Source organism: Epinephelus lanceolatus, chromosome 17 (genome assembly GCF_041903045.1).
Source record: "Epinephelus lanceolatus isolate andai-2023 chromosome 17, ASM4190304v1, whole genome shotgun sequence".
Taxonomy (NCBI): domain Eukaryota; kingdom Metazoa; phylum Chordata; class Actinopteri; order Perciformes; family Serranidae; genus Epinephelus; species Epinephelus lanceolatus.
The window spans coordinates 13668659-13681589 of record NC_135750.1 but is presented as its reverse complement, the minus strand read 5'-3'; the positions used below and the strand labels follow the sequence as shown (position 1 = coordinate 13681589).

General features: G+C 39.2%; 1 protein-coding gene across 1 annotated transcript; it reads right to left on the bottom strand.

Moving 5' to 3' along the window:
- Positions 1–2034: 2034 nt before the first annotated feature.
- Positions 2035–12589, bottom strand: ankrd1a (ankyrin repeat domain 1a (cardiac muscle)). The gene is made up of 9 exons (XM_033613919.2): positions 12433–12589; positions 10331–10513; positions 8794–8922; positions 7210–7317; positions 7020–7118; positions 6622–6720; positions 6346–6444; positions 5197–5295; positions 2035–4584 (listed from the first exon to the last, which is right to left on the bottom strand). The coding sequence occupies exons 1-9, from the start codon at positions 12457–12459 to the stop codon at positions 4492–4494; spliced, it is 936 nt and encodes a 311-aa protein (XP_033469810.1). The 5' UTR covers positions 12460–12589; the 3' UTR covers positions 2035–4491.
- Between the last annotated feature and the right edge of the window lie 342 nt (positions 12590–12931).

The window sequence follows — 12931 nt, the reverse complement described above, 5'->3', positions numbered from 1 at the left end:
AATAAATCACACAAAACCACGTGTAAACAAGCAATAGATACGGACTGTCTTGTAGAGGGGCCCTGTGTCAACGTGTAGTGTTTATGTATTAATATAACTATTACTTTCCTCCTATTTTAAAATTATATAAAATTATCTGCTTCTTCCTTTTGGGGTTTGTAAACAACACCTTCATTATCTCAGTGTGTATTTTGCTTAAATGGTGTGTGCTGGGAAATAAATGAATATTTTATGAAATTACCACACAACAAACTTTATTTATATGCTTGTACCCTGTGCCTGATGGATACTTAAAGACAGTTGGATACACAGTATGGGGGTGTTCACTAGGGCCACAACTCATGTTTATGACATGATACCTGATAGGTGGTTAATACAGCCCCACAGTCACCGCCATTGGCTTGTTTCTGGCCGGGTATCGTTAGTCAGTGGCTTTAAAGAAACACAATGGAGGCAAACAGTGAGTTTCCTAAGTAGATGGTAACAGCGCCAGGTCACCATCGGTCGGGCATCCTTCCTCCTCTTTCAGCTCTCGCCAGCGTGTGAAAGCCAGGCCAATATTAATCCTTGTTTGAGCTCTTGTTTTATTGCTCTCCCGTTTTCTTTTCTTTGTCTCCTCGGACAACACCTTCACCTTCTTCCTTTTCTTTGTCGCTTCAGCCATGACAACCACATCTAACTTCGTTTACCTCGGATCAGTTATACGCTACTCTAAAAAGAGGAAGGACATATGATGTATGCCATAAAGCAGCCAGATTTTGTAGTCTTTTTTGTGTCCGGGTTCCTACCCGAACCCCCAAACTGCATAGTGCCAGTGCAAGTGAAACAGACGCTCTCAAGCAATGACAGAGGTGTCATCCAACCTATTGTGAGTTGATGTACTATCACAAGGACCTTCAATATATATTTTGAGGGCTCAAAACTCCATTGTGTTGCTTTAAAGTATTGACTGAAATCACCAAATACCATACACAACACAACACATTCTCACCCCAACCTTGTCACATATTTGGTCACGGACTTTCTATGTCCGCATACGACGTGCAAGGTACCCTGGGTGCATTGGTTGTTGACATTCTGGGACACCGTGTCAAGTTCTCTACTTTCAAGATACACTTCTGTTTTCACAGGAAATTTATCGTTTACATACAGATCTTACAAATCAGTTGTTGCATGGTCATGAAGAGTACAACTCAGCTTTATGTATTCTGTGTCAGATACTGAAATGTGCTTTGCCCTTCAGTCAGGGAATTCCTCGCACACCTCGCACAAAATGAAGGTCAGCTGCAGCATGTGTGTACATTTCACAGCTGCAGTGACATTGTAGCTGTGAAATGAAGTAACTAGCAGCCATGGAAAACAGGTTAGGCCACCCAGTGAAGCAGCCAGGTGACAGTTTAGATGAGTCAAGAGTCATACAGAATGTAAATTGGTTGCTGTCGTCTTGTGGAGAATGTCTGGCTTTTATGTTGTATATCCAACACACTTGTTCCTCAGTGTGCTCTTTCCATCTGTGAATAGAGATCAGTCATGTTCTTTGTTGTTCCAAACATGAAAGTCAAACAGTTGACGAATGGGAATGCCTCAGTACTGAAAGAAATAAGCAAGAGACTGAAATGGAAGAGAGAACACACTGAGATCCTCAGTAAAAAAAAAAAAAAAGTGCCTCCTGGGAATTATGTTTATATACTCATGGTTTAAAGTTCTCTGGCACCCTACTGGGGCCATTTTAGATTGAAAATAGGTGATTAGATGTAGATAATTATATGTCTATAAAAGATGTGTATGTTTCAACTTCGCCTTGCTCTATTTGAATATGTATGAATCTTGTATGTATCTTGCTTTAGTAATTAGTGTTCACAAATTCCTTGAGTCATGCTGGATTTAATATTGTCTTTGGCATGAGACTCCCGCTTCCAGCCTCTGTCTCTTGCTCTCTCTCCAAAGACAATATTAGTAATATGAATTAGTAATTCGTCTGCATAAATAAGCTCCAGAATCATTTTCTCTGTCTCTCAATAAAGAAGGCTGGCATTCAAACTTAGTTTTATTCAATTAATCCATAAATACAAGGCAAAATGTACATCCATCTTCAACAATAAAAAATAAATCTGATTACAATTCATATATCAAGATCTGTTTCATCCACATGAATACTTCATGTCAAACATCCTCTGAACCAACAAAGACTTTTCAGCTTCTTCCCTCTCACACTCGTTTGCTTGTGTGATCATTTTTATTGCAGCAAAACAAAAGGGGCCAGCAGCTGGCATGCCACGGTCATACTGCTGTAGAGTCGGGGCCAGTTGAAGCTCTTCTTGTATCACATAGGTGATGATAAATTGTTTGGACCCAAGATGCTCAAATTGAGCCTCAGTGGGAGAAACTGGGAAAATGGTAACAAGATGAACTTTGTCCGAAGGCTGCGTGAGGTCGAGACCTACAGACGTCTAAACAATGTGTCTGAGGAAGATTAGATAAACAAGGTTGTTGGGTTGCCAACTGTTTGTGACAACAATAAATAATAAACTGAAACAAATTTTTACAATAATAAATAATGTTTTGAGTCTGAAGAAAAAAGTTCTCTTAAATATAATGAATGAAATAACTGAGACTGGACTGGAAGACGCTCTGTGAAACAACACATCTTAAGGCCCTGATCACACACAAAGTGTTTTAGCAGCTGGAGGCGCCTCTTTGTAATGGTTTTGAAGGAGAATGAAGCTTTTTGCTCGCCGTTTTTGGGTTGTGAAACACCTTGGCTTCTGAGCTCTAGGCACTAGGCATTTTTGCTGGAGGGTTCTGAACTCGTCCAGTTGAAAAAACTTCAACTCAGAGCAGAAAAGTGCCCCACGTCAGCTCTTTTTTCGCCATTGTCCAATTGGATAATTTGAGAGGCGGGCTTTCTCTCTGGTCACAATAACAAGTTTTCAGTTGGTAAAAAATGGAGGAGAAACTGGTGGTAGCGGTTGCGGGATACCCAGAGCTATACAGCCCGACGATAGACAGCAGGTTGTCAAACTGCCCCCGAGTCATCCTAAAACATCCCCTGGAAATGTCCATAATGGATGCGAAGCTCCTGGACCAACAGGTGGTACTCCCCGTGATCCACCCTCTTTTTTAGGGTCTCATGTACCCACACTGATCTCTGCTTCCCTGTGCCCAACAAACTATTTACTGACAGCCTCTCTGCCTCAACCAGAGCTACAGCAAGTACCCTCTGCCTCAACATTTTAGGAACGAGATACTAATTACTGAAAAGTTACTGTTTTGCTAAGGCACTTGGCAGTTAAGTTTTGCTCTTGTCCAGAGAAACTAAAACAAAAACCATAGTTAAAGTGTAAATCTTATCATCAACAAGCGGAGTGGAGATATTTCTCCCATCCTGATCAAAAACGTACTTCATCCTGTCTTATCGCTCAATGTTACAATGCATAAGACCAAAGAACTTGGTTTAACTCATCTGAATGTTTAAGTATAACAACACACATCATCTAACAGCAAGAGGAGGCTCCACTCCTCCATTTTTATAACTCATACAGATAAATAACTTCAGTTTAACATTGGAATTGATCCACAGTGTGCTGATTCAATGGGACTACAAAGACAGTGAACCAGGTGATGTGCATCTGAAAAAAACTCATCACTATCGCCCAGTTGCTTCCATTGGTTAGTAAATGAAAATCAGTACATTCTAAGTTAATATAATTGGTTAACCATAAAAAATAATCAAACCAACTACAGTATAACTCTAGAAAGTCACTCAGTCATTAAGCAAAATGAATCAATCAGACCCAATAAATCGATTGCTGATGGTTGTCAATAATTAATAAATATGTCATCTTCTCGATGCAGTATTGCTGACTTCAACTCAGCTTTGAGTAAAAATTAAGAAAAAGAAGGAAAAAAAAACATCTTCATGTTGTCAGCCGAGACATTGTCCAGCAATATTTGGCGATCAATGAATCTATCAGTGCTAATAGTCGTATTATTAACAACATCCTGATTAGAATTCACATTGTTGATCATTGTTTAAGTTCCTGCTGCTCATGTGACTGTAAGATGTGTAAAGAACATGTCATATGTGATAGTCTAACCCTGCCGGTAGCGTTCAGGTTAGTGAGGTTGCTAGTTCAGATCCCTGAACCAGGTAAGGACCAATGCTCTTTAAATTAAGATATCTTCCAACATCTAAATGCTCCAGCTGAGCTAACTGTAGATTTAATCGCAGTCTTTCCCTGAGGGGGTCGATATCTGTCCGTCAACATGTGAGACAGTTTGAATGTGAGGTGAACACTCGGCACAGCCTCACTGGATAAATAGATATTAAAAGAAGACTTGTGTGCGTCGTGCACCGCAGTATGGAAATGACCAGAATGGGCTAGAAAAATAGAATTTTCTCTTTTCTAACACTTTCTTTCCTGATAAGCCAGCAGATCTTGTGGCTGAGTTTCATGTCGAATTCCTGGTTTTACTGGAATGTGTCGGGCTCTACTGGTTGGGCTTCTCCTGGCTGAAGTTACACAGGAGGCTCTTGGCTCCATTCTGCCATGAATTCAGTGTCTCCAGTGGAGTTTTTCCATCCTGCACAGAAGGAAGAAACACACAAGACTGTAAATAAAAACTGAAAGAAGCAGTAGACAAGTAAAGTGCAGTACTTAGGTTAGGTGGCACAGTGGGCGAGATGTGATGCGAATGACGCAAAATACGCAAATTAAGCAAGTAGCACAGTTTCATGTTGTGCTTTTTCACGAGAGCTGAAAAATCTGAATGCCGATGACATTACAGGGGGAGCTCCACTTGATTCATCGATATTAGGCATGTATAACGCAAATTATTGGCATGTAAGAAGCAAAGCATTTAAACCCGCATGAGTAACTCAGTAACATGAGTTATTAGCTTCTCGACTGGTACTGGACTAGTACTTAACATGATCAATATTGGTACTTAGGTTTCCATCCAAACGTAATGCAAATTTTAACTGATTTTTTGAAAGGTGAATTATGAAGATTTGGGGGGATTTGGTGGCATCTAGTGGTGGATTGCAGATTGCAACCAGCTGAAACTTCCACTGGTCAGAATTCCAAAATATTCAGAGACGGACAGACTAACAGACTTAGTTTGCCCTGATGTTGGTGCCTCTACATATGTTGTCTTTGGATGGGTGAAGCTCTGCAGTGGCTGCTCTGTACTTACACAGTTCTTGGTGTTGAGACTGGCCCCGTACATCATCAGCAGCTTGATCATCTTGAATCTGTTTATCCTCACAGCATCATGCATGGGCGTGTCTCCGTCCTGCAGTCACAGAGGAAAATGGGTGTTCAGCATAGGCAATCATTTCCCATTGAATCTTTTAATTTGTGCTTTGAACTGTGATTCAGAAAGAATTCCTATTTGTTGTAACCTTTACTCTAAAAACACTGCTGCTAAGCTGCAGCTAACACTGGACAAGCCCCTCAGTTCTGCTACATTACCTTAAAGATTGATTCACTGCAATTATTTTGTAGCTACAAACTGTCCGAAGATGCACATCCACAATGAGCTAAAACTGTGTGTGTATCTATTGTTGCTTCTTTTATGATTTAACAAGAGTAGGCTAAGTACAAAGTGTGTAGCACTGCATTTTGCTTCTGTCAAATCAGCTTCTATCAATTACTGGCTACGAGTTACATTACTTTCACAGTAAATTACTGTCATTTCTATCGGAAATTGTTGTGAAATGACTGCTGTGTACTGTGATATCACAGTATTTATGCCTGCAAATTACTGTGATTTAGCGGTTTGCTCCTGTAAAATGACAGAAATTAACTGTAACTTTACAGTTTATGTACATTTGATTACTGTGATTAAGCAATATGCTCCCATAGATTTACTGTATGTCACTATAATCACAGTTAAACTCCATATAATAATGTGATTTAGCAATAGGCTCCTGTAAAATCACTTTATTTAACTGTAAAACAGTTAAAGCCCATTACATTACTGTGATATAACAGTATGTTCCTGTAAATTACTGAATTTAGCTGTAACTTCACAGTTTATATACATTTAATCACAGTTAAACTCTATATATTAATGTGATTTAGCAGAATGCTCCTGTAGAATTACTGCATTTCACTGTAATCACAGTTAAACTCTATATATTAATGCTTCTGTAAAATTACTAGATTTAACTGCATGAATTTCACAATAAAATTCTGAATTTGGTTAAATGTCACAGTAAAGCCTGTGAGGTGATAATAATGTAATTTATTGTGAAATATTACAGTTACATATTTTAACTTCCTGGAAATAATTTGCAGTGTAGCTGTGAGTAGACTGGTGATGTCTGTGTTAAGTTCTTACTCTGTCTTTGGCGTTGACGTCTGCTCCACAGTGAATAAGATGCTCGGCACACTCACAGTGTCCTGTCCTCACAGCAACATGGAGAGGAGTGCTCTGCAGCTGAGGGGATGAGAGGGTTTAAATATTTTGTGTACAGCACTGTAGATAAATTCAGAAATCATCAAAGACACTGCTGTTTTTTTGTTTTTTTGTTTTTTTTTACCACCACCTGATGGTGCCAAAGTAAGGGATTTCCATAAGCTGCACATGTTGCCTGCCCAGTGTGTGTGTACCAACCTTGTCTCTGTAGGTGAACTTGGCTCCCTGGTCAAGCAGCAGCTGCAGGGCCGGCAGGCTGCCTCCTCTGCAGGCCCAGTGGACTGCTGTGGCCTCCAGCTGAAACAAAAACACCACACTGTTGGACTGGTGGCGTTTCTGTGTGTGTGTTTTTATATGTATATGTTTTAGGTTACCTTCAAGGACACATAAAGACCAGTAAAATAGGGACAATGCCATGTCCCCAATTCAGAGACAGCTGATTTTTAGGTGAGTGAGGAAGGTAAGGGTTAGGGGTTGTGGTTATGGTTGTGTAAGTCTGTAGGAAATGACTGTAAGTCTATGTATATTCCTCAAAGGTAACCTGAGTACACGTGCATATATGAGAGATTTAAGATGTGAGTTTAAAAATGTTTCACCTTGTCTTTTTTCTCGATGGAAGCACCGGCCTCCAGAAGTCTTTTCATGACCTCCACATGTCCTTTGAATGAGGCTTTGTGCAGAGCAGTTCTCTGGAACTGGACAGTGAATAGAAACAGTTGATGAATTAAAAATTAATTCATGATCAATAAAAGCAAAACATAAAACATTCCCGGACAAGACACTTACATGGTCAGCTGCGTTGGGGTTTCCTTTATCAGCCAGGTACTTCTCCACCACAGCCATTTTGTTCTCCATGGCTGCTGTCAGAAACATCTGCTCATCCACAAACTCTGGCTGGAAGGTTAAAAAAAAGGCAACAAAAAAAAAAGAACTTTAGGTAAAGGAGCAATGTAACTGGGTCTTTACTGTATCCTGTTGTATTTACTTTACCTTCTAGTTACCTCACTGCAAAACAGAGTTTTGAATGTTTCATGTTATTTGTTAATGTTTCGTCTGTTTCCTGTTTTATTTTGTAGGCTTATTCCTCACGTGTCATGTCTGCTTTTACTTCCTGCCACCTTGCTGAATGCCTGCCCTGCCCTGATTTGTTTCACCTGTTCGTCATCAACCCTGCTGTCCCCAATCCCTCGTTATCTCCCTGCTCTCCTTGTGTATTCAGTCTTTGTGCTCCCCATGTCTTTTGGCAGGATGGAGGAGGAAATCAGGTTGCAGCAGGATTCAGAGAGCGAAATCAAAATTGAGGACACAAGATTTGAAAGGAAAAATAAAAGGAAGGGGAAAAGGAACTCAAGGATCCACATGTGGTTGGAGAGCTGATTACAAGAAGTGGAACAGTTATTGTTGAGTGTGTGTCGAGGCACCTGATAGATATTGACCTGAAAATTCAAGTATTTGAAGACTATCGAGACTTCAGAGGTGAAGTGGAAGGGAGTAGTGAATGGAGTGGCATTGTCAATGAAGGACAGGAAATCAGCGTGTTTGACGTTTAAAGGGGAACTCTCCAAGTGTATCATAATTATGTGTTAGTGACAGAGAGGCAAAGTTCCTGCACTGTGGGGGATATCCTCATATGGGGTCAGCACAATGTCCAAGAAGAGTTAAAGAAGTAAATTTGAATAAATCCAGAGTGGAAGAGGGATTATCAAATGCGGAAACCTCCAAGAGCAGAGAAAAATACCTGCATTGAAAACACTGGGACATTCATCGCCATGGTTGCAAAATATGCAGTTGAAATACAAATCAGAAAGAATAAAGGTGGTGCTCATGCTGCCTGAAGACTCCTGAAGATCATGGACATTTCGGGGAAGGACATAGACAATATACTTAGGGAAGGATTTGCACCAATTCATACAAATGAGTCTGGGTTATAGAGCAGAGAATGTGTGAATGGGACCACACTGGGTTGACACTGTAAACAGTTTGCACTGCCAAACTGATATATTCCAGTAGGTGGCGGTAATGCAACACATAACGATGCCAGCCATTATAAAACTCCACAAAGGAGAGGGAGAAGGTCTTTTCTCAGTCTGTCTACTTCTACTGCAATTGAGTCCTCTTTTGTACCTTGTTACGTGACAATAAATAGTATAATTGCATCACACAGCATTAGTTTTCAGTTTATCTATGTATACTGTATCTGTCCTCATCAGATAACTAATGAAAGCTGTATCATTTGTTGTTTAAAGAAAGAAATAGACCCCAAACAGAACAGTGGTATTATAATAACTGTATATGTTGTACTTTTGAAAAGGAAGTTTGTTTGTGGAGACATCAACTCCACAAACAAAGAAATAAAGAATCTAATCTCACCACGAGCTCAGGCTCTGGCTGTTGTTTCTTGTGGACGGGAGCCTTCCTTTCCCTCCTCCTCTTCCTCAGCTGCAGGATGTTGAACAGGTCATCCACCGTCTCCAACTTCAGCCTGCCGCTTTTATCCGTCTGACAGGGCAGAGAGAAGACATAGGGCTTCAGCACACAGCAACAAAGAATAAACTTTATTTAAAAAGCAGCTTCTGCTCCTCTACTCACTCACTGAATAATAAAGTGAAATAATACTAAACACTGCAACCCCTGCTTTACATGCTAAACGAGTACTTGGCGGTAAAGTGTGTTTTAAATATAGAGAGTAGGGGTATGTGTTAGTATATGTCAGAGTGTGATTTAATCATACTGTGTATGTTAGCTAATGGATGTATAAAAAGTGAATAGTTCCCCCGTGTAATAAAGTTAATCAGCAGTAGAAACAAAATGGAAACACCCAAGTTAAGTACCATAACTTCATAACTGTACTAATAATATCACTCTTCTTTTGATCTCCATTATTAGAAATGCAGCATTCACACTGTTGTGTTTCCTACCTTTTAACCATCACTATAGTATGTGTGAAAATCAGACCATGAAAAATGAATCATACACATATGACATGAACATGGTGTTTGGACTCACACACACTGACAGCACAAAAAAATAAATTGAATATTGTGTTATACTCCCACTTGCCTCTAGGTGGCAGCATGGACCAAGAGACAAACTCACTTTCAAACTTTCAAACACTTGATGTCAGGCTCGGTCCAGGTGGGCTGCACATTTCAATGTAATGTAACTGACTAACTACCATGGTGGAATGTAACAAAGTACTTTTACTTTACTTGAGTATTTTCATTTTATGTTTTTTTATACTTCTACTCCTCCCCCTCCCTCAACAAAGGAGAATACTTTTTACTCTAAACTACAAACTATAAACGAATGATTGACTTTATTTTGAGCAAACTCCTTTTTAAATTTGGACAGTTTCAAAAGGAAATCATCAACAACTATCCCAAACTTATTTACAACCACTAATAAAGATAAATAAACAACAGTCTTAGATACTGAATATACAAACCCCATCTCAACCAAGCATCAGCATCACCCCTCTTCATCTGCATACCTCGTAAATATACTGTTTGTACATATATTTAAAGAGCTCTGTAGTTGTGCTTCCCTTTAACTCCTCAGCTAACCCATCCCATAAATCCACCCCACACACTGAAGTACACAGACTTGTCAAAGTTGTACAAAGACAATGTTTTTTTTAGATTTGAAAAATACTCGTTACAAGCTAATGCATCAATAATATTGATCCACTAATATAATAATACAACACCGACAGCATCTACTCTACATGACAAGTACTTATACTTTATATTCTAAGCACATTCAGCTGATAATACGTCTGTACTTTCACTTACATAAATGTCAGAGCAGAAGTTTTACTTGATAGGGAGTAATTACTGGTATATTGTGGAATTGCTACTACCTGATAACAACAGGTAGTAGCACTGCTGTTTGTCTCCTGTGCTCTTACATTGAGAGCTGCCACGCTGACTTCCTCATGTTCACTGCCACTGTCGCTCTCCTCTGACAGACCTTCGCCCACCAGCTCGCTGTGGGACCTGCGGTCATCCTGCTTCTCTTGACCGACAGCCGCCTCATACTCGCCCCCTTGGAAGTCTGCTGCCTCCTTGCCCTCTGCCCTCTTACCGGATACCTGAGGGAGAGAAGAGATGGAGATGTTGCACGCTCTGAGCCTGGATCATTACACAGGAGACATAAATGCAACCTGATTTAAGATGTGTTACACTGATGCGACTGTCTCTGTGGAGCACACAAACACCACGAGACCTGAATCCTCCTCTGAGTTTTCATAAAAGGTCATAAAAGTCTAAAGCTCTGTCTTGATCTTTAAAGAAAGTGAGCACTTCTTAAATTTCTGTGTATTTTGAGTGGAGACAAAAAACTAGAGCTTATAAGAAAATGGCTAAACTGCTATCAGACTCCCACAGTAATGTCTTAATCTCAGTTTCTGTTTCATATTGGTCCAGAGTTAAACACAACAGCAGCTCTCAGCGTTCAGCTGCTGTAAAGCAAAGTCCTGCTGCTAACAGAGGAATGTAAACACATCACAGCTCCAACACATTAACACACACACTTCAACTCTTTAATGAGGTACAACTGTTTGTATGTCCAATTACTGAACCACTCATGTAATCATTCAACCCGCTAATAGCCCATTAATCATATGACTTAACTTTTAATCATTAGGGAGGAGGACCCCTCAGATAAGATATTAGATGTAAATGTAAAAGTGCAGTAACAGCAGTGATGGGTGAAATAACTGAGATGAGATTGCCTTAAATTGTAGCAAAGCAGCGTGTGCACAGTAAGAAACAATTAAGCAATTAAATTTGGTCATTTAAGGAACCCTGAGTTAAGGTAAGAGGACATAAATGAGGTAATTCTGAGTTGTTTTTAAGGATTGTTGGTCCTGATTAGCTGGTTTCCTTTCCTGATGTCACGTGTAAAAGTTTTACTTCACTGCTGCAATGATCAGTTTGTAAGTAAAGAGTGCTTTTTCTTTCCTTTCCTTTCATAGGTTGTCTTCTTCATGTTTTCACCTTTTATTATATGCAACAATATGTTAAGTGATAGTATGTAGGACCCTCCTAACTGCTCCCACAGCTGTGGAACTCCTTACCTGAGGAACTCAGGTTAGCAAACTTAGTGTTTTTATTCAAAATGCTCCTCACAACATATTTTTACAGAAAGGCTTTTCAACAGTAAATGTGTTGAGTGTGTAGTTTCTATCCTTCTTTTATCATTTTTATTATTTATTCATTTTTATTACACAGTGTTTTTATTGCTGTCTTTATCTAGATGGTGTTACTATGTTATTATTTTATTTCTTATTATATATCATTCTTATTATAGATGGATTGGAACTGGCATACAGTTTACATGTATCTTTGTAGTACTCTCATTAGGTGTTTTATATTGCTTGTTTAAGAGCTGTATATTTTTATTTTGTGCTTTGGTTCCATGTTGTCTGTTTGAAACTTTATGTTGCTGCCCGTGTTGGCCAGGACACTCTTGAAAAAAGGGGTTTTAAACTTGAGAGGTATTTTTTTTTCTTTTTCTCTGATTAAATAGAGGTTAAATAAATGAATAAATGACAAAATGATTTTTAAATATCTGTGTGAAAGGTGTCCACAGTTGACTTATTCTAAGAATCATTAATTTCAAGCAGAGTATATAGTATGAGTATATAGTAGTATATAGAATGAGAAGAGCTTATTTTCTAAAATAAATAAGTTGTAGTTCAACAAATTTTGAGAATTGTTTATCTACTGAAACCAGAGAAAAATAACCTATTTGCATGATAAAAAAAACTTGAGCATCTTATGTGTTATTTTAAGACCTGAACATTTCCTGAAATAGAAATTATACAGCTTATTTTTTGTTACCTTTCTTCCTCCTAGTGCCCTTATGATAACAACAACAATAATAATAATAATAATAATAATAATTTAAAAAATAATTTTAAAAAATAATAACATTTTTAAAGCACCCAAGGATGCTTTACACAGTTACAAAGAAATGCTATCATACACACACATCAGCAGATCTTACCAGTTCCTCAACACTGTGCAGTCCCATTCTTCTTCTTCTGCTTGATATAAAATAGTTCAATAGCACTGTGCGTAATTGGAGCTAGAGTTTAGTCCACTGGTAGCCTGCTGTGATGGTCAGCGTCTCTCTGTCTGTCTCTTCTGCCTGCAGCTGGAGCCTCGGCCTCTTATATAGCCCTGTCAAATCTCTGCAGAAAAAAATAGGGGGCCTGTCACTCAACTCAGATCACATTACTGTCTTCATGTGCTCATTTGGCATGTTCAGTGCTACTGACATCCCCTTCACACTCAGCCCCTCCCACTTTCAGTTCTGCCCAGTTTGGGCTGCTGCTGGCTTCTCTGTGTCACCCTGCAAAGATGGAGGTGAGGTAAGAGATGTCACTCTGCCTCAAAGTCTGACGACTTAAATCTTGGTAGAGGAGCTGGAGGGTCACATTTGTGGTAACGTTTTATAGTTTAGCTGTCGTTACTTTTGGTTATGTTTACGTTTTCTATAATAT